Consider the following 22,078-nt stretch of genomic DNA (forward strand, 5'->3'; position numbering starts at 1 on the left):
GCTGTGAACCCTTTCATACCATGTTTTTTTTTTAATGTTTTTTTAATGTTCTCTTAGCGTTAGTTCTTTTATTATCCCTTTGTTATTAATAGATACCGGCCTTGTTTGGCCCAGTCTGGATGATATACTGTTTTTTGTCTGGATGATATACTGTCTTTTGTCTCAGCTGAATAGGTCACACTCATGAGTTCTGATGGTATCCATATCCCTTTCTTTTCTTCTTTGGCCTTATCTACACAGGAAGAATGCCTTAATGAGAACCCCAAATTGAGGATTCTATCTCTCAGAAAGGGAGCTCACCTCCCGTGACTGTTAACTAAGCGGTCACATCATTCTGGTCCTGAAGAAGTGTCGCTTTACTTTGGAGCACCTGACACGAAACATGTTGACCTGACTTAGTCCACCAATGGCTACTTGAATACCTTTAATTATCACACGTAGCCTCACTGTTTTTAACAAAGTCCCATCCTTGAACATTTAATAAAGTGAACCAAAAAGGTTAGGGGCCTTTTTTAATAATCACAATCTACACCTTCACCAAACAATGTTTCTCCTATAGCCCCACACACCTCACTCACCATACGGCGTTCCCAGATCAAAAGATCTCCGATAAAGATGCCACCAGGCCCGTCGGACATTGCAGCGCCGGTCCGACGAGGAGCGCCCAATGATGAAGCATGACACCCTAACAGGTGTGTGAGGGCATTACGATCTGGATTTGCAGATCCCCCCCCAGATACCATCTTTAATAGTGACAGATGGGTGGACAGGCCTGGTCTTAACCTTGTCCCAAACATTCACAGTGGCATGTAATACTGGGGAGAAATACACCTCCCTTGGGTCGGTGGGATTTTGGCAGTTAAGGCACCTTACAAATCTGAATGCCTGCCACCACTTGATCAATAAAGAACCAATGTTTTTCTTTCTCGGAGTTCAAAGAGAGAGTATTTATGAGAACAGTATTTAGGGGACGAACAACCAAAACAAAATAATAATAAAAGAACTTACCTGTTCGACGCTCCTCTCTGGCTCTGTCACTGTGCACTGTAGGAACAGGCTCCCAGAATCCCCTGGGCCAATCCTGAAGCTGCATGAAGCATCAGGATTGGCCTAAGCGCCATGGATTTGTGCTCCTAGGTAGACTAGCAGTCTGTGCCTGCTCCCTCCAACCCAGCAACACAGCTGGGGTTGGAGAGCGCTTCAGTGGCGCATGATAGTTTGACCGGCCTGAGAGGGCCGGCCAAACCATTATGCACTGTGACAACCAGTGGTTCTACCACTCCCCCTATGCCTGTTATCCCCATGGTCTCAACCCCAGTCGATGCTAAGGAGAAAAATAAAACAATAATAAACACAGGTTCATTATTGTTTTATTCTTCATTTTTTGGCTGCTGGCGGTGGGGCGGCGCTCCTCCGCCATAGCAGAGGAGCCGCTGCTGATGTTATTTTTGTTCTAGCACACAAAAAATGTAATTGTCTGTAAATGAACTGGCCAGATATTTCAGGATATATCCAAATTGGGGAGCACAATTTAAGCAAATGTTTTTGTAATTTTTATGTGTGGTGGAAACAAATATTTGAATACATTCAAAACAAATTAATGCAATTGGTGAAGGCAGCTCCACACATTGTTTGTGCGCTGTATACTTTTATCAGTAAAACTGTATGTCTGTGCAAATGTAATGGTCATATCAATTGAACATGTGTTGTTGGTAATGGCAGTGTTTTACCACACCACACCATGCATATTCCACTTTACCCCACTCCACTCTGCACCCCTCCACACCACTGCACTCTACTCTGCACCATTCCGCACAATGCCACTTAACTCTACGCCTCTCCACACTGCGCCACTGCACTTTATTCTGCACCACTCCATGCCCCTCTACTCTGCACCACTCCACTCTATGCCAATGCACTCTACGCCAATGCACTCTACTCTAATCTATTCTACTATGCACCACTGCACTCTACGTCACTCTACTCTGCAATACTGTACTCTATGCCACTACACTCCAGGCAAATGCACTATGTATCACCCCACTCTACGCAGTGCACTCTATGACAATCAACTCTATGCCAATCAATTCTACGCCACTCTAATGCACTGTGCACCACTGCACTCTACCCTGCACCACTCCACTCTACTGGGCACCACCACACTCTACTCTGAAACAATCTACACTGCGACACTCCACTCCACTCTGTGCCGCTGCAATCTACCCTTCACAACTCCACTCTGGGCCACTAGACTCTTCTCTGCACCAACCTACTCAATGCCACAGCACTTTACTATAACCACTGCATTGTATTCCACTGAGCTCCATGCCAATGCACTCTCTACCACTTTACTCAAAACCAATGCACAGTACGCCAATCTATGCTGCACCACTGCACTACGCTATAGTCCTCTACGCTATAGTCCTCTACGCCATAGTCCTCTGCGCCATAGTCCTCTACGCCATAGTCCTCTACGCCATAGTCCTCTACGCCATAGTCCTCTACGCCATAGCCCTCTACGCCATAGCCCTCTACGCCATAGCCCTCTACGCCATAGCCCTGTACGCCATAGCCCTGTACGCCATAGCCCTGTACGCCATAGCCCTGTACGCCATAGCCCTGTACGCCATAGCCCTGTACGCCATAGCCCTGTACGCCATAGCCCTGTACGCCATAGCCCTGTACGCCATAGCCCTGTACGCCATAGCCCTCTACGCCATAGCCCTCTACGCCATAGCCCTCTATCATTGCACTCTATGCCACTCTGCACCACTGTACTCCGCCACTGCTCTCCACACTCTCTACTCTGCACTCTCCGCCACTCTCTAGTCTTCTCCGTCTCTACTGAACTCTACATCACTATACTCTACTCAGCAACACTCTGCCTCTGCACTCTAAGCCACTCTTTTCTACTCTGTGCCACTGCACTGTCACTGCACTCTGTTCTGCACCACTCTATTGCACTCTATGCCCACTACACTCTACGCTACTATAATTTATGCCTTTCTACTTTACTCTACACCTATATACTCTACGGCAATGCACTCTACCCCACTCTACTATGTACCACTGCACTCTTCGCCACTGCACTCTACACCACTTCAGTCTGTTACACCACTCAATGACACTCTACACCACTTTTCTCTACAGACCTTCCCTCTATTCCACTGTACTCTACACAAATGCACTCTACTTTGTACCAATGCACATCAGTGCAATCTATGGAACTACTCTGCCACTGCACCATTCCACTTTACCCTGCACCACACCACTCTGAAACAATCTACTCTGCGCCGCTGCACATTGCACCCCTCCACTCTGCTTTGCACCATGCTACTCTGCACTACTGTACTCTGTGCCACTCCACTCTAAACCACTGCTCTCTCCGCCAATGCACTTTACACCACTTTACTCAAAACCAATTCACTCTAAGCCACTGCATCTACGCTGCTCCCCTCTACTTTACTTAGCACCATTCTTCTCTACACCACTGTACTCTAAACCACTGCTCTCTCAGCCAATGAACTCTAACCAGTTTACTCAAAACCAGTGAACTCTATGCCACTGCATTCTACGCTGCTCCACTCTACTTTGCACCAGTCTACTGTACACCACTGCACTCTCCGCCATTTGACTCTAAATCACTGGACTCTCTGCCACTGGACTCTCTGCCACTGGACTCTCTGCCACTGGACTCTCTGCCACTGGACTCTCTGCCACTGGACTCTCTGCCACTGGACTCTCTGCCACTGGACTCTCTGCCACTGGACTCTCTGCCACTGGACTCTCTGCCACTGGACTCTCTGCCACTGCACTCTCTGCCACTGCACTCTCTGCCACTGCACTCTCTGCCACTGCACTCTCTGCCACTGCACTCTCTGCCACTGCACTCTCTGCCACTGCACTCTCTGCCACTGCACTCTCTGCCACTGCACTCTCTGCCACTGCACTCTCTGCCACTGCACTCTCTGCCACTGCACTCTCTGCCACTGCACTCTCTGCCACTGCACTCTCTGCCACTGCACTCTCTGCCACTGCACTCTCTGCCACTGCACTCTCTGCCACTGCACTCTCTGCCACTGCACTCTCTGCCACTGCACTCTCTGCCACTGCACTCTCTGCCACTGCACTCTCTGCCACTGCACTCTCTGCCACTGCACTCTCTGCCACTGCACTCTCTGCCACTGCACTCTCTGCCACTGCACTCTCTGCCACTGCACTCTCTGCCACTGCACTCTCTGCCACTGCACTCTCTGCCACTGCACTCTCTGCCACTGCACTCTCTGCCACTGCACTCTCTGCCACTGCACTCTCTGCCACTGCACTCTCTGCCACTGCACTCTCTGCCACTGCACTCTCTGCCACTGCACTCTCTGCCACTGCACTCTCTGCCACTGCACTCTCTGCCACTGCACTCTCTGCCACTGCACTCTCTGCCACTGCACTCTCTGCCACTGCACTCTCTGCCACTGCACTCTCTGCCACTGCACTCTCTGCCACTGCACTCTCTGCCACTGCACTCTCTGCCACTGCACTCTCTGCCACTGCACTCTCTGCCACTGCACTCTCTGCCACTGCACTCTCTGCCACTGCACTCTCTGCCACTGCACTCTCTGCCACTGCACTCTCTGCCACTGCACTCTCTGCCACTGCACTCTCTGCCACTGCACTCTCTGCCACTGCACTCTCTGCCACTGCACTCTCTGCCACTGCACTCTCTGCCACTGCACTCTCTGCCACTGCACTCTCTGCCACTGCACTCTCTGCCACTGCACTCTCTGCCACTGCACTCTCTGCCACTGCACTCTACGTCCCTCTACACATTGCACTCTACGTCCCTCTACACATTGCACTCTACGTCCCTCTACACATTGCACTCTACGTCCCTCTACACATTGCACTCTACGTCCCTCTACACATTGCACTCTACGTCCCTCTACACATTGCACTCTGCGCCACTCTATTCTAATCTGTACTACTGTACTCTACAGCACTAGCCAATAGCCTCTACCACGGATCACCTTTAAAGACCATAAAAAGACTACAACGGATTAAGAACTCGGCTGCCAAGCTTCTCTTACATATAAAACCACGAGACCACATTCCCTTGCCTTTGGTTACCAGGTGCCAGAAGATCCACTTTCAAGCTGCTTTGCATCACCCACAAAGCGGTACATGGAACGGGACCGCTCTTCATCAGGAATAAAATCACCAAACACATTCAACAAAGGAACCTCCACTCTAGAGTAGCACCTCACCTCAAAATCCCCAGATACAAGAAAAAAAACATGGGTGGCACATCCTTCTCTGTTCAAGCAGCTAAACTATGGAACTCTTTACCCCCCCAACATAAGATCCATGTATAAACCCTTTATCTTCAGAAAGCTCCTCAAGAATTGGCTCTTCCCCACGTAAGCACCAAAAGCAAACAGAAGTGTACAGCATATCTATCTGTATACAATCATTTATTTGTACTATAGATATGTACCTATATATGTCTATGTAATTTTCAGTACAACAACAATTGGAAGCCAGCGTTTATTTAATGCATCTTTAATCTACATATACTTACTTCCTTTATGCAGCTATATACCTTACATGTACTTAGGTATCTATATATTTATTACGTTTCTTCAAATTCAGCATATAAAATGCAGCACGCTATTTCTCACCCTATGCCTCTCAATATATCCTCTACCTCCACTCTTTCACCCAAAACCCCATACCACTAGTGTGATCCCCAAAATAACCCTTTCTAGACTCTTCCCTACTCTACCTCTCCTTGCATCATCTCATTCCTCTTTTACTATACCGATCCCCAAATGCAAGCTTTTCTAAAGCCTTCCCTCTGACACCTCCCCGCCACATCCCTTTCACTCTTCCCGAGCCTCCCCCTAGTGCGATGACCAACAAAACAAAAAAATAGTCTAAATCATTCCCTCTTCTATCCCTCCACTATCATTCAATCCAAATAACAGACTAACATGTCCACCTCTCAAATTAATTTCATATTTCACTATACTAATTCACCACTAATCCATTGTGTTCCAGAGTAGCATGCTACTCGCGGAAAAAAAATGCTTCAAATTCCCATCCGGGGTAGCAAGCATTATATAAATGCAAACCAATTTCCTTCTTCTATCCCTCCGCGATCCTTCTCAATCCAAATAACTGACTAATATCCAGCACTCAAATTACTTTCATATTTCACTATACTAAATCAGCACTAATCTTTTATGGATTCTGGAGTAGCATGCTACTCGCCAAAAAAGCGCTTCAACGCCCCATCAGGGGTAACAAGCGCTATATAAATGCAAACCTTCTTCCCTCTTCTATCCCTCCACTATGCTTCTGAATCCAAATAACTGACTGCATATCTACCACTCAAATTGCTCTCATATTTCACAATACTAATTCACAACTAATCCTTTATGGGTTCCGGATTTGTGTGCTACTCACTGAAAAAGCGCTTTGACGCCTTGTTGGGGGTAGTAAGCGCAATATAAATGCAAATGCAATTACTGCACTCCACACCAGTGCACTCTACTACACTCTACTCTGCAAGACTGCACTCTCCGCCACTGAATTCAATGCCACTCGACTCTGCAATACTGCATTCTAATCTGCACCACTCAATTCTATGCCACTCTACTGCACTTTACAACAATTCACTCTACTACACTACTCTGCGCCACTCCACTCTATGCCATGATAATCTACTTTTCACCATTACTGCCTTGCACCACTGCACTCTATGCCACTCAATTCTACTCTACGCCACTGCACTCTACGCCACTCCCCTTCACTCTGTGCCACTCCGCCCTGTGCCACAGCACTCTATGCCAAGCACTCCACTGTATGCCACCCCACTCTACTTCACTCCACTTTACTCTACGGCACTCTAACCCACTCTACTCCATTCTATGCCATTCCATTCTACTACACTCTGTCCCTCTACTCTACAACATTCTACTGTACGCCAGTCTACGCTACCACACTACTCCACTCTACATCTTCCTCTGTACTCCCTCCCTACATAAACTACCTGAGTGGTGTTCTTTAACACAGCATTAAATACATGTAGGGCATCTTGTGTTGATTATATTTACAATAGTAAGTGCTGTGCAGCAGGAAAAACTTTAGTTTCTAAATTGTCTCCCTAGATAAAATACGAGCACTTATTGTTGAAACCAGGAACCAGCATTGATGGCGACTCAAAGACATGGTTTAAAGCATCATACCTTTCTAACTGTGCAGTATGTTCCTATACAGCACATTTGATGCTATTTTACTCCATACTTATTTGTGATGGTTAGTGGTGTTATGCGACTTCAAAAATATATTTTTCCATTTCTCTACATAAGTTATTACTAACTATTATTTCTGCTCTTAAATTATTAGCACTGACCATGAAAGTAGCATTTTGGTGCGAAGTTCCACACTTTTGTAGTATGAATATTTAACATTTAGCACCCTTTTCCAAATTAGCACTGATGGACAGTTTCTGTAATACAACCACTGATGTCTTTCTGCCCCCCCATACCAGCAGAATAGGAGTGTTGGTAACCTGGGCCTTACAGGTGGAGTTAAAGTCCTCTTTACTGAGTGGCACTTTGCATTCAATTTAATGCTTGACTTCTACTGGTAGAAACTATACATTGAACCCCTGCTTACAGCCAGTGAAAAGAAGTCGTTGATCGGGATGCCTATTAGTAATATTGAGTCAGGTTTTTCTTTAAGTAAATTCATTTTATGTAAAAAGTCTCTCTGCATTTTCACTGTGGATATTCTGAAAAGTGGAGTTCATTTATTTTGCTCACCGAGTCCAGCTTTACCCGATAAGCTTATTTTCCGTGCGAGTTTCTCCATAATCATAAGCCATATGTCCCAAAAGGAAGGTGAAAACATTGCATTCAACTTGGTATTAACAAACGCAAACCAAGAGACCATCATATGCTCCAGTGTAAGAATCACATGCCACAGATGCTAGAAGACCTGTTAATGGGCTTTCCACTACTAAAAACCACCACTAATAAATTTCAGGGCACTACAGAACTCCCGTCCTGTCTTTTTAATATTGCATTGGAGTTAGCTAGATGAACTCACAATAGTGGCTTAAATATCGGTTTTTGGAGGGGCAATTTCACTTGCCCTTAGCTAGATCCCGAACGACCAATTCAACTTTTGGCATCCAGAACTGCTTTAAAAGAGTGCCTGTCAGACTGGTAGGTAAATCTCAAGAGAGCCCCACATAAAGTCCCCTTACTTTGCTGCTGTTGTACAGTCCACGCCATTGATATTGAGCAGAAGATCAAATGCAATAGAAGTTAGTTTTTCTTAGTTTTATAACAGTGTCACAGTGATTTTAAATTCCACAGTCAAGTTCTCCTGTATAGGTTCATGGTCCTACACATTGTCAGATAGTGGCTTTAGATTGTCACCCTGCTGATGACACTGTAGTGGAGAAGACATTTTGTATGGCTTGCTTACCTGGTGAATCCTCGGTCTCTTACAATACATTTACTGTATGCTAGTTAATGTTGTCTGGTGTCCTCCTCGAAATAGTGGACTATGGGATTCTGCCCCCATGCTAAGCTTGTCTCAATGGAGGGCATAAAAAAGAACTAAGACCAGGAGCCAGGTTAAACAAGTGGCCTACGTCACTAAAAGAGTCTCGGTCACCAGCAGTGACATGTTCCGGCTTTAGGTTTTCTTTATCTCCACTAATATGCACTAAGGATTTTAATCTTGCTATGAAGCTTTGTAAAAGAGAATCTGTTAGAACTGACATTCTTGGTCTCTTCCCTCCCCCAGCCCCCCCACCACCAACCTTTTTGCCTTCACTCCTCCTGTTTTGCTGAATTCATTTTTGTTGACTCTAGGACTCTGCACACTTTAACACTGCTAATCAGTGATTGTGCTCACTCCTGTAAACATGGTAACATTGGCTTACACACTTTGTGGCATATTTAGTTTGCTTAGAATTCCCTAGTAAGGTTGTATACCCAAGGTGCTACTAAATGCTACTAGAGGGCCTGCAACACTTATTGTGCCTCCCACTTCAGTAGCCCTTTAAAACCGGTCTCAGGCCTGCAATTGCAGCGTACGTGTGCCATTTTAAACTTGCATTTCGACCTGGGCAGACCTAAACCTTCTTTTTTAATGCATAGGACCTACCCTAGGGTTAATTCATAACTAGCCCAAAAGGCAGGGTTTGTTGCATTTAAAGAGTTTGACATGTGCTTTTAAGTTTTACATATCCTGATAGTGAAATACTCTCAAATGTGTTTTTTACTATTGCAAAGCCTACCTCTCCCATAGGATACCATTGGGTTATCTTATTATGTTTATGTGAGAACTTTGTTTGGGAGTAGGTCGAAATGTCATGATTGTTGTCTGAGGAATTGTGATTTCAAAACTTCTTTAATGTTAAAGTTGGATTTTAAGTCCCAATTCTGAAAATGCCACTTTGAGAGTTTTCTGGACCTAATCACGTGGTGCCTGTTTCCTGGGTCACATGACTAGGGGTAGTTGGTAGTTAGCCTTTGTGTTTTCCTCACAGACAGCCACACAATAGAGGATCCAGTTGTTGGCTGGGTGGGCCATCCTGACTTGATAAGAGGAATGGAGCTGTCACCTGTCACACTTGCACTTGAAAGACACCACCTCACAGTGCTTCAATTGAGCCGATGGTTTCCGGTGCTGGGCACCGGCACTTAACACAGTTACTTAAGACAGTCTGCCACATGGTGGCACTGTTGGTTTTATTTAGACAAGAGCATAACAGTTGTTTATTAATTCAATACATATTAAAAATAACTTTTAGCTACTACCCAAGCCATTCTTATAGCTTTGGGGGCCTGGAATAGGCTGGAGTGTCACATGTGTAGGAGTGTGATGGTTAGTACGTGTTTGTACTGTCCTTGGCAGCACTGCCAGGGGCAATGGGTGGTGCAAGTTGCAGTAACCTCCTGGTGATGGCCCTGGCACTTCTTTTTTTCCTATTCTTTTTACAATTTAAACACATCTGCCTCACCTCACACACAAAGGACTTCACTCTAGCATATTGTGTCGGCATATATACTGAGACAAGGGCATACTTCTGTATGAGGAAGACTCTTCAGTTCACTCCTTGACCCGTGGGCATTACAGAAGAAGCACCACCCTGCTGCCAGAGGGCTGCCCTGGTGTCCGAGAAGAAAGACTGGATCTTTTCCCTTCAACCCAGGCTACCGGAGTGACTTTAAGGGTCTGTTAGCTGTCCTGTCCTGACCTGAGCTACAGGGACACAGCAAACTCCAGAGGCCTGCCTCCCAACTTCCCAGCTGACCTGCTGCACAGGACCTGCTAGGACCTGCAGCTGGACTTGCCTAAGCCCTGCAGGCCTTTGCTGAAGGGAGTTCCTGATCCCCAAGATGTGTCCTCCAGGTCCTCAACCCTTGCTGTGGTATCAGTTGAACTCCTCCTAGAAGAAAGGGGGAAAGTCTAAAGTTTTAACCTCTTTGCGACTGTGAAAGTGCCCATTCGCAGCAAGATCTTGCCGACCAGAAATGTGAGGCTCCTGCGAACCAGAGTCTTTGCACTGCAGTGACCACCAGTGACCACTGGCAGCGCAAGATCTGCACATCTCACTACAGCATCGACATCTTGTGGTGACCACCAACACAAAGCTCTAGCAACAACCATCCGCAATGTCCAACAGGATCTTTGCTCTACAGGAGGGACTGGCCTCCTCTTTGAGCTATAACGGTGACCAACTGTGATGCTTTCCTGTTTCTTACCGCCGCCTCCAATGCGAACAGAAATATTCGTAGCATGTGTTGGCCATAGAAACATATGCTTAGCATTATCCTGCCATCTAGTGTTTGGCTCGGACGATTACAAGTTGTTTTTCTTCTAAGAAGTCTTCGATTCACGTGGTATAGTGACTTCTCCTCTGCTGTGCATTGCGCATGTTGCATGGCTCCTTTGTTAGATTGTTTTTTTCTTCCCTCGGGTTCAGACGTCTGTATCGCAGCGCTGGGACCAAAGCTTAATTCCTCACGGAGGCCTTTGTGGCACTTGGTTTCCCCCCCAATCCAACACGTTTCCCATCCGAACGACATCAGCTGCGGTTATTGGTCATTTCATGGTGCCTGCTCAGGCCCGTCCTTCCAAAACTTCTTCACTTCCATTCTACAGGACAATGTCCAAGAGGGATGGAAAACACTCCCTTCTGCTTTTGACCTAATTGCCATGCAAAATACTACCGGCAAGACCCACTCGAAGTGTGTAATCTGTTTGTCACCGGAAGATGAAGAGACTTCCTGTGAGATGTGTTTGACGTTCCGGTCGAAGAAAACACTTTGGCGGTGAAGGCAGCATTGTTGGGTCCCCAACACCATGCAGCAACACACAGAAGATGCACTGGATATCTTCAGGAAACAGTGGCCAGACCCTGAACAAGAAACCACAGACACAGTGGTGCAAATGGTGCCACTAGATGTGCAGATACAGCTGACTAGCAGTGGGCTCAGCTCAGACTCCGAACCCGATTCCATACAGGGGCATGAGAGTACCTTGGTGAAAGCCACCCAAACCCCTACCAAACCACCTAAACTGGCTTTCTTAGCCTGACTGCCCTCAGGCCATGGAGGTCTCCACTAACAGGTGCACAAATACAAATCCACTCTGCCTGGAAAGCCTTTGACTAGCATAAAAAAATATAGAGCATTAAAGTGTGCTTCAGTGCTGGCACCTAAATATACCACATTGTCACACCCGAAGTCAGGCAAATACTCTGAGCAGAAGCAGTGCACCGCGGATCAAAAAGAAACCACTCAGAACCGAAAGATGGTTCATCGTCAAAGACCTCTGCATCGAAACAGCATCTAAGCTGGCGGCATCAAAAGCACATACTCAAACGCCTGCAACTGGTTCAAAAAGCTCTTTAATGTCTTCCACATCTTCACCAAAAAACACCAAAAGTAGCAAACCGCTATGAAAAAAAACAGTTGCAGCACATTCTTGAATGCTTGCACAACAAACTAGACAAGGGGCAAAATACTTTTTGTACACCTGGACATTGGGAAACTGCACACCAAACCACCACCTAAAATGGACACATTTGAGGAGAACATTGCTGGGCCTGAACAACCAATCAACCAAAGAAGGACAGAGTCACAAGTGCTATTTGTTTCCCTCCTTTCCTCCTCCTCCTCCTAAGCCTTCACTTCTATTCCATCTTCACCTACTCTGCCTTCATGGCCAGTACAGACACCCTTTCCGGAGCACTTGCCTTCTGAGCAGCCACTTTTTTGACCAGATCAGTCATCTGCTGGTGATGATCAACCTGAGGAATATAATAGCCCTTGTTTCACAGACCCACAGGGAGATCCCAATACGGCCCCTGACCCATGGGTTATTTATGATACCGTTTCACAGGATGATAAAGATCCTAACGTTTATCCTTCCAAACCTTCACCGCCAGATAATACATCTTACCATGATCTTGCCAGTAGGACTGTTGCACACCACAAAGTAACCCTACACACTATCCCACAAGAGGATGATTTCCTGGTCGAAATGCTGAATAGATCACAAAAACAGCTCAATCACTCCCTATGCTTAAAGGTATTTCTCTTCCACACAACATATTTAAGCAGCCTGTTAAATCTAGGGTAGTCACCCCTTGAGTTGAAAAGAAATATAAATAGGCCGTCCGGTTTTAGGTTTAAACCTATAATAACTGATAAAACCCCACCAAAAGGGAAATAGCCCTCACCAGTGTAAACATATGAACACTGAAAAAACACCTTAACAACCACAAATAAATGCTGTTCAAAGAAAGCAAAAGGCAAGTGAAAGGGTCAGGTTTTTTTTCCTGAAGGGGCCAAAACAATGCAACTTTGTTATACAAGCTAGCAGCAAGAAAGACTGGACTAACATTATTCTGCTTGAGTTTTGTTGTTTAAGGATGAGACTAAAATATTGTTTCTTCTTTCTTTAGCTTTTTGCAGTTTTGTGGTCTTTGGTCTAAAGATGCAGGGTTTAGAAGCATGTTAGGTCCTGCTTAATTTTATAAACAGTAGAGAATCAAGAAATATCAAAACCATATGTGATATTTTGGCTGCGTTTTGATACTTTCAATGATAGGTAAAATGGCTGGTTTCATAAGAATCCTACCCAATATTTGCCATCATATTTACCCACAGAGAATGCGTAAATACCCTTAATACATCAGCCCCCAGTTTCTAGTGAGTCAGTATTGATGGTAGGTGAAGTGCCAACACCTCAGGTTTTAAATATTCAATGCAGGGTATAGTGACAAGTATATGTGAAAAGAGTGCTATCACTAAGCATCTGGGATAGTGGTGAAAACATGACACCAGACTTTTAGAAAACATGGAACGCAGTATCACTTGGAATGCTGCTGCAAAAAGGTTATTTCCAAGTTAAACAAAGATTGGAGTGATATTGTTTGTATTTGCAGTGATTCATCTATGTATATGAAAAAGTTGTGTGATGCCCTGTCAAAATCGTTACCGGAGATGAAGTGCTTCCCTGTAAGAGATCCTTGCCACTTGTTAGATGGTATGCTGAAAGACTTTACAATCTTCAGAATTAATGAAGAATGCTATTGACTTTTTAGTCCATTCTGGTGCACTGTTTTTTTTTTATGCGCTGGAACTAAAATGCAAATATTTATCTTTTTGTGATTTGTGTGACATCAAAGAAAGATTCATCCCAACTGTGTCACTTAGCTGATGGTTCTCAGTCCAAGGGGCTGGGAATGCTATATTATCCATATGGCAACAGTTTACAGAAGTTTTACTGAGTGATGATGCCAAAGGCAAGAAATGGGAGGATCGTTGGTCGCATATTGATAGTGATGTGAAAAAAAAAGTATGTTCTACTGCAGTCTTAGAATTTTAGAGGAAAACATAACTGCGTTAGTGGACATAATAAAAGAACTAGAGTCTGAAAACACCCTTGTCTGCCAAGTGTTCAGCATAATTGGTGTAGATGTGAAACATTTCCCTGAGAGTAGGCTGGGCGACACCTTTAATGACTTTGGCACAGCAACATGTTCCATGTTAGAGTGCTTGCCACTTCGGAAGCAAAGCAATGCTGAAGAGCAATTCAGGAACTTTCATTTTACAGTGTATGAGAAATGGCTTGCAATGATGCATAGAAATGTCCCTTCACCAACCATGGCATTTGAAGTCCATGAAACCTCACTGTGGTACTCTGTACAAGTTCTAGATCCCTTCCGTAAAGGAGAATTTTCGCTGTAATTTCTAAAGTGCCTCCTCATTTGTGACCACAATAACTCTGAGGGCATAACCGCCCAGTTCAACGCAAATGTTGCAGAACCTGCCCAGAGAATTGCAATCTTCAAGTGCACCAGTATTGGACTGGAAAGCTATGTCAGTGGCCAGAGTTAGCAAATTGTGTACTGGCTGTTATGGTATTATCCGTCTCAAGTGCCAATGTTGAGAGGGCCTTTTCACAGAAAAACATTTACATCGGAAGGAAAGAGTGAGCGCACCTGACCAAAGACTCACTGAAGAAGTATTGTATAGTGTACTACAATGTTTGATTTGCAAAAATTTATTTGGACCTCCTATACACTGTACGTACACGGTCTATACACCATGCTCTATCAGTGCAGAAAGCAAGCAATAATAAAAGCAAAATGTTCCATAAACACCGGAACAACACTGTTTCTGTTGTTTTTAATGGCACGAAAATGTGTAACCACTGATAAACACTGGGTTTTTTAAGGTATTGAAATCACTTCAAAGCACTGAAAAGACCCCACCAGAATTGACCAAAAATAGAAACTGAGCAGGATAGCCTAAATATAAAGCATGCCCATTGGACCCTCACTATATTAAGGGCCAAATCACACCAGATTCATTAGTGGTACACACAGCCACAAAAAGAGCAAATTCACAAGGCACAGGGGATGCACCTCCTGCAGATAGACAGTAGGATATACAATGCTGTGGGTAAACTCATTGCAGCATAAGGAGCCCAACCACATACGTATTGCAAATTCTGTGGGACTACTCACTAGATATAATCATGCCACATGGGATGAAATGCAGGATCTACTGCAACACTTCCCTGATCAATACCAACAATGTGGTACACAATTGCTGGAAGAAGGAAGGGTTATATCTAATGCAACTATACAATGTGCCCTAGACTCTGCAGACACAAGCACCCGCAAGGTTAATACCAGAGTCCTTAACAGACGTCATGCATGGCTCATAGTCTCTGGCTTCAAACCAGATGTACAACTGCGCCTGCCCAATTTACCATTTTATGGACAAAATCTATTTGGGTCACAGGTAAAATGCTTGAAAAGTTAATGACACTGAAACCGCTAAAGCAATGGGGGCCCTACAAACAAATCAACACAGTGGTTCCTTTCGTAGGGGTCAATACAGGGGTGCAGGAGGAGGGGGTTCCCTCACTGACTCTGGAACAGGACATAAACAGGGCTTAAATCAGAGTCAATGTACATGGGATATTTGTATAAAACAAATTCTAAAATTAGAGGTAGAGGCCATGCAACCACTACCAAAACTCCCACCCTTCCAAAACAGTGACCACATTCTCCTCCCCCAATCACATAGAACACCAGTCTGGGGAAGGTTAAAGATTCTATCCACACTGGCTGGACATCACATAGATCAATGGGTAGTACCCATAATCAAAAACAGGTATTGTTTAGAACTCAAACTCCACCCACAATACCACCAAGAACACACAATATGGCACAAGAACATCTTACCCTTTTACAGGTATCTCTGCTTCAAAATAGGGCAATAGAAATTGTATCCTTACAACATCGGGGACACGTAGTACACTCCCTTTACTTTCTTATTCCCAAAAAGTACAGAACCTTAAGGCCCATCCTAGATCTCCGGCCACTCGCAGTTAAATCTTCTCAGAACACTTTCACATGGTCACACTGCAAGAGATGCCACTGCTACAGCAAGGATATTTCATGACTGCATTAGACCTCACGGATGCATACTTCCATATTGCCATTCATCCAGCACAGCGCTGTTCTCTATCACTTTCAAATCAACGGGCAACACGATCAGTTCAAGGTGCTACCCTTCGGGGTCACTGCAGCTCCAAAGGTTTTCACCAAATGGCTTGCAGTAGTGGTGGCTCATCTCAGAAGGGAAGGAACATAGGATTTCCTCTATCTAGATGATTGGCTCATCAAAGGTCCAAGCCACCAATTGTCTCCAAGACACTCAGCAGGTGAACAGGGTTTATCCTAAACATACAAAAGTCTCATCTGCAACCATTGCTAATTCAGCCTTTCCTAGGTGCAACTCTCAATTTGGTTACAGCCAAAGCATATCCCAGTTCAGAAAGAGGGCAAAAGTTCATAGAAACATGATTTCTTATTCAACCACAAGATCAACTCACAGTAAAAGTAGCATTGAGGTTTTTAGGCATGATGTTTCTGCGTCCCCTTCAATGCATTCTAGAAATCTCAAGTGGTGGCAGGGACATCTTAAGGATTTCGGGGGGCCCTGGGCCAAACATATGTTTGGTGCCCCTGTTCAAAACAGCTTTGAACTCTTGATCTAATTTCAGCTCTTTAGCCAGTTCACTGACAGTGGGCAGGCACACTCATCCAAATTCTAAATGTGTTTACATCTCATATTTAGGGATACTGATGTGCGTTTTCATATTGTAGCACAGCAGCAGCTCATTAATATTACTGCAGATAATCTCTGTGACAACGCCCCAATTCTCATGTGAGGTCCTGTTTTAATCTAAAATTAACTTTTTTATGGATGTTGCATAAACCTAAACACAGCGTTTCTGTGCGAAATGTCTGTAATAGACTCTCGGACATCACCCATATTGAAAATTATTTAAAGGAAAAAGGTATTTAAAACAATCTGTTTAGGAATAATTAAAGGTCATCAGGGCAAGACTCTGCAGAACAGAGCTGGCTCTAAGGGGCCCACCTTCAAGGCTTGACCCTGGGCCAGCCACACTTTGCCCATGCCTTCAAATGTCTGAGCGGAGGGGCATCTACAAGATCTAGTGTTTGTTGGGCCAGCGACTCCACGCTCTCTGCAGTGGAGGAACAGCATCAACTTGTTGCAAGGCCGGCCCTTCAAAGCCCCATTCTGCAAGTCACCATTACCACAGATGCAACTCTTCAGGGATAGGGAGCAGGTATGCAAGATCCCACTGTCTATGGACAATAGCTCAGACACATCTACACCTCAATCATCAATTCAGCTAGCCCTCAAAGCTTTTCACAATCACCTACACCAAAAAGTAGTACTAATAGGAACAGACAACATGACTGCAATGCATTATATTAAAAAACAAGGGGGTACTCCTCACAGCTATCCCTCTTATCAGAGCGCATCTGGCACTGGCCAATTTATCACAAATTCACCACCTAGCAGAATACCTACCTGGGGTGGACACCGACTTAGCAGATATGCTCAGCAGAACACATAAGCAAGTACATGAGTGGGAGATCAATGTACCACTACTACTCTTCCTTCAAAAGTTGGGGAACACTGAACATAGACTTGTTTGCCACTCACCTCAATGCCAAATGCCAGAGCTTCACCTCCAGGTGTTCCAACCCTCAATCTAGGGGCAATGCCCTCTTGATGAATTTGTCAGTAGTATTTGCCTATGACTTTCCTCCTCTCCCACAAATTCCAACAAGGGCACGACAGGCAGGGTTCACAACCCTACTGCAACTATCTTTAGTGTCCCACGAGAAACTTCCTCTTTGGCCACATCTATTAACTACAAGCAAAACAGGCAATATATGTCCTTGTTTAAAATACCAGCAATCAAAGCAGTCGTGGACGGACTAAAGAGTTATTCCGCCTTCCACTGTTACAGCCCCAGCCTGGAACCTAAACATTGCCTTTACCAGGCTTATGGGGCCACCAATTGAACCTCTTCATTCATGTCAACTCCAGTTTCTAATATGGAAAGTTGCCTTTATAGTGGCGATCACTTCTCTCAGAAGGATAAGTGAAATACAGGCACTTACTCTCCAAGAACCTTGCTTTAAAATATTCCCAAACAAATTAGTTGTTCTTACTAATCCAAAATTTGTACCAAAAGTGATCTTGGCCTTTCATACAAGTCAGACTATAGAGCTGCCAGTCTTTCCTAACCCAGACACAGTAGCAGAGCAAACCCTACATACATTAAATGTTAAAAGGCCTATCATGTTCTACATTGATAGAACAACATCTTTTAGAAAACTTCAACAGCCTTTTGTTGCTTTTAACAAACTTCACCAGGGGGGCACCTATAGCCAAAGCAGGAATTGATTGATTGATAGTTAGATGCATTCACAAATGTTATCAAAAAGCCAAAAGGGCATTCCACACATAAATAAGGAACCACTAGGCTTTTCTAGGAAATGTCCCTATAGAAATTATCTATAAAGCAGCAACATGGAATAACCCACATACATTTATGAAACACTACTGTGTTGATGTATTCACACATCAACCAGCAAGAGTGGGTCAAGCTGTACTTAACACTATTTCAAACAAGTACTCCAATCAATCGCTACCCACTGTAAAGAGGAGCACTGCTTTATATTCGATGCTAAGCATATGTATCTACGGCCAACACATGCTACGAATGGAATATGTCACTTACCCTGTAAGCATCTATTCATAGTGTGTAGTGCAGTAGATTCATATGCACCTAATCTCCTCCCTGGAAGCTTTTGGTTGAAGTAGCTCATAATATATTTAGTACTGTAATTTACACATCCACAATTAGACGCATGTTTCTTTATTCTGTAACTTTATTGCTTCTTTTCAAATGCTCACCCGATGAGCCAAACATAATCTAACAAAGGAGCCAAGCAACATGTGCAATGCACACCGGAGGAGAAGTCACTATACCCCATGACTTGAAGACTCTTCAAAGAAAAACAACTTGTAATCATCTGAGCCCAACACTTGATGGCAGGATGATGCTAAGCATATGAATCTACGGCACTACACATTACAAATAGACGCTTACAGGGTAAGTAACATACTCCTTTTGTGCTGGACTTTAGAAGGTAACTTTTTCAGCAGGACTAACCTGGTCCCTGTATCCGGGCCCTGCTCCACCATGGTCAGCCTGAACTTGTGGCTTTCACCCAGTCTCGCATGACCAGATAACATTGAGTGGCGCTATGTGCTCTTAAGCACAATGCTTGCCTTAAACCTTTGAAACTGCATAATTCTGGTCCTACTGATTGGATTTTTGTTGTTTAGGTTCAAATTATGTGTTACATTCTCCTCTTTTTCTACATTAGTGTGGAATTTTTCTTGTGTTATGTTTTCACTTTAATATGGTTTAAATACTGCATAACTACTTTACACATTGCTTTTAAGTTAAACCTGGCTGCTTTTGGGCCAAGTTGCCAGTGGGTTAAGCACAGGTTGATTTAGTGACTTTGTGGTTCACCCTGACAAGAATTGTGGCTGCAGTTTGAGAAGGGCTCACACCCGCCTGAACCAACAACCCACTTTCTCACAGGATCCTAGGGCAAAGGCATGATGTTCCTGCCCCACCAGCGTGAGGTCTTCTGATAAGCACAAAGTAGCCCCTTCATTGAGTTTGGTAGATAGCTTGGGAAACTTATCTAGTGCAACCTCTTTGTTCCTAGCTCTAATTTGACACATGCACTCGGAAAACGTAAGCAGCATTGCTGCTATGCAAGTGATCTCATCAAATAGAACAAACAACTAGTCTATAAGCAAACTGTATGCTTTATGAATGAGTACATGCTTCTGCTTGTCATTAAGAATGCTTCGATTTTTAACCAAGATGTCTAGAAAATGTTTTGATGGGGCAAACTTGAAACTATCAACTAAAATTGTTGCATCATACCAACCATACTAAATGTACCATGCCGATGTACAATATCAACCTACCATACCTAAACTACCTTCTATTCCTTTTTAAAATTGTTCTTTATTGAGTTTTCAACATAAAAGCACATACCATAAATGCCAGGATGTTGTCGATTAGCACCCATTACTTAAAGTACAAGCACTGCAATTTAGAAGACCGAACTAGAAGCATACTTTCCCCTACCCACCACAGATAAGACCAATTTTAATGAGTCAATGCTTTTTTTACCATCTACTCTGTGAAACATTAGTCTCAGACATTCCTATGCATTTCAAACATGCACACCAACCTCACATTAGTGGTTTTGCTAAATTTAAACCAGACTCAGAAATCTGTTAATTCCCGAGTAAGTCCTGTACCCTAAACAGGTAGACCAGTTTCGGTAACAATTTAACATTGACGCCTAATTCATACAAAGAAGATAGCTATGTGACGTGACTTAATGAAGTAGTTAAAATGGGCTGCACACAATCTAAAGTACCTCTGTATAGGGAGCTATGATAAAGTACCCAACCTGATCAGTGTAACTGTAATGGTGATGTTGACTGTGAGAGGGCAGAACACCGGCTAATCTGAAAAGAATAGTTTGGGGAAAAATGAAAAATAGCATCAAAATAGCGATTCAGGCAGCCATTGTGATTTTGCTGCTTTTACTGTTTATAACATACTACTTTAGAAATTGATAATACATTTTGAATAAACGGTGTCTCTGGACGTTAGATTTGCAAGCTGTAACTTTGCGTTTGCTTCCTATGACAGGAATAAATGTGGACTTAGTTGGTTGTTTTGCAAACTCAATCATTTCCCCTATGTACCTGTTTGTTACTCTTCTAGAGATGTTCAGTTATCACCTTCGCTGCTACTTGTACCAAGCAAGGGGTCTTACAGCCCTGGACAAAGATAGCTTTTCAGGTATGTATACTTTAATATTTGTATAACACAAACCTAGCAAACCTAGCTGTGAAGCAATGAGCACTGTACATTACATGAGGCATCGGGAAACAATCTACAAGACTGTGTATATCAAGTGAGGATTACACACATACATTTGACACATATTTAAGCACACAGAGAGTGTGATTTGCTGAGAATTGCACAATGTCAAGTCTAATGTCAAGGCTGGGATTCGATCCAGGATCTCTAGGTTTCAAAGCCGGAAGCTTGGGTCATTATGCCACATCTCCTCCCTAGTTGAATCATCATGATGTTGCGGTGAAATAAAACAAATAGATGCCTAATGCTGCACCAGAAATTTAAAAAATGATGATAGGAATATACTTACTATTCAGTGTTAATGTGTTCATGCTGATCCTTATTCTCTAGGTTTTATGTGGGATAGGGAAGGCCCCGATTGTAGATCCTATTCAGTGCAGAGTTTCTTGAAACCATTAGATATTTTGTATTGAAATAAAAAATAAAACCAAGGTTAATCTTGAAAAAATGGCATTTGTGATTACTGTATTTGTCGCTTCCCGACCCTTTTGCATCAAACTGTATGTTAAAGCTACTCTTCGTTACATGATTTGGTTAGTTATCAATGGAGTTCTCCATTTGTAAAGGTATGTTAGAGGGCAACAATGGTGGCCTTCCCTTCACTGATTAAGTACATTTTTATGGCCTGATATTAATTATGGGATTTAAGTCCGGTTTGACAAGCCCTTCTTTGCACCTTGTAGTTCCTCCTTTCATTTCTAAGTGTGTGGACATTTTGACATAAATTCTCGCCTATCCAGGCAACCAGTAACAGAGTGAACAGGATGTGTCTTGATAGCAGAGAAGGCTACTCTGTCTTGACGAATGCCCATACACCTCTATTGAGAGTGCCTGCTGGCCAGAAAGATGGTGGCCTCTCTAAGTGGGTTGAATTGATCCCTGTCCTCTTTTAAAACCACCATTGAGAATATAATAAATGTATCTTTTTTCACCAATAGGTAGTTTTACCTTATACCCTCTTAATTAAAGTCCCTCATCAATACCCACAAGTGCTGTCCTTAAAGCACGCATCGTGAAACCACCCTCTGAAAAACCTCATGAGCTCCCCTACATAAAGGTAATAGCTCGCCCCAGGAACACTAAGACTGGTGCCAGGAGGGGCCCAGTAATGAAGCATGCCATATAGGGGTGGGTGGTGGATTTTCATCCTGTAATTTAC

The 22,078-nt window shown here is 43.9% G+C and overlaps 1 protein-coding gene across 5 annotated transcripts in view; it reads left to right on the plus strand.

The window, feature by feature from the left end:
• The window catches only part of MYOF (myoferlin), a 591,005-nt gene that overhangs the window by 399,780 nt on the left and 169,147 nt on the right, over nucleotides 1-22,078 (plus strand). For all 5 annotated transcript variants that reach the window (XM_085606131.1, XM_085606127.1, XM_085606128.1 and 2 more), the window contains one exon: nucleotides 20,761-20,838. In XM_085606131.1, coding sequence (XP_085462257.1) covers nucleotides 20,761-20,838 — 78 coding nt within the window. The remainder of the gene's footprint in view (nucleotides 1-20,760; nucleotides 20,839-22,078) is intronic.

This window comes from Triturus cristatus, chromosome 1_2 (assembly GCF_964204655.1).
Source record: "Triturus cristatus chromosome 1_2, aTriCri1.1, whole genome shotgun sequence".
Lineage (NCBI taxonomy): Eukaryota > Metazoa > Chordata > Amphibia > Caudata > Salamandridae > Triturus > Triturus cristatus.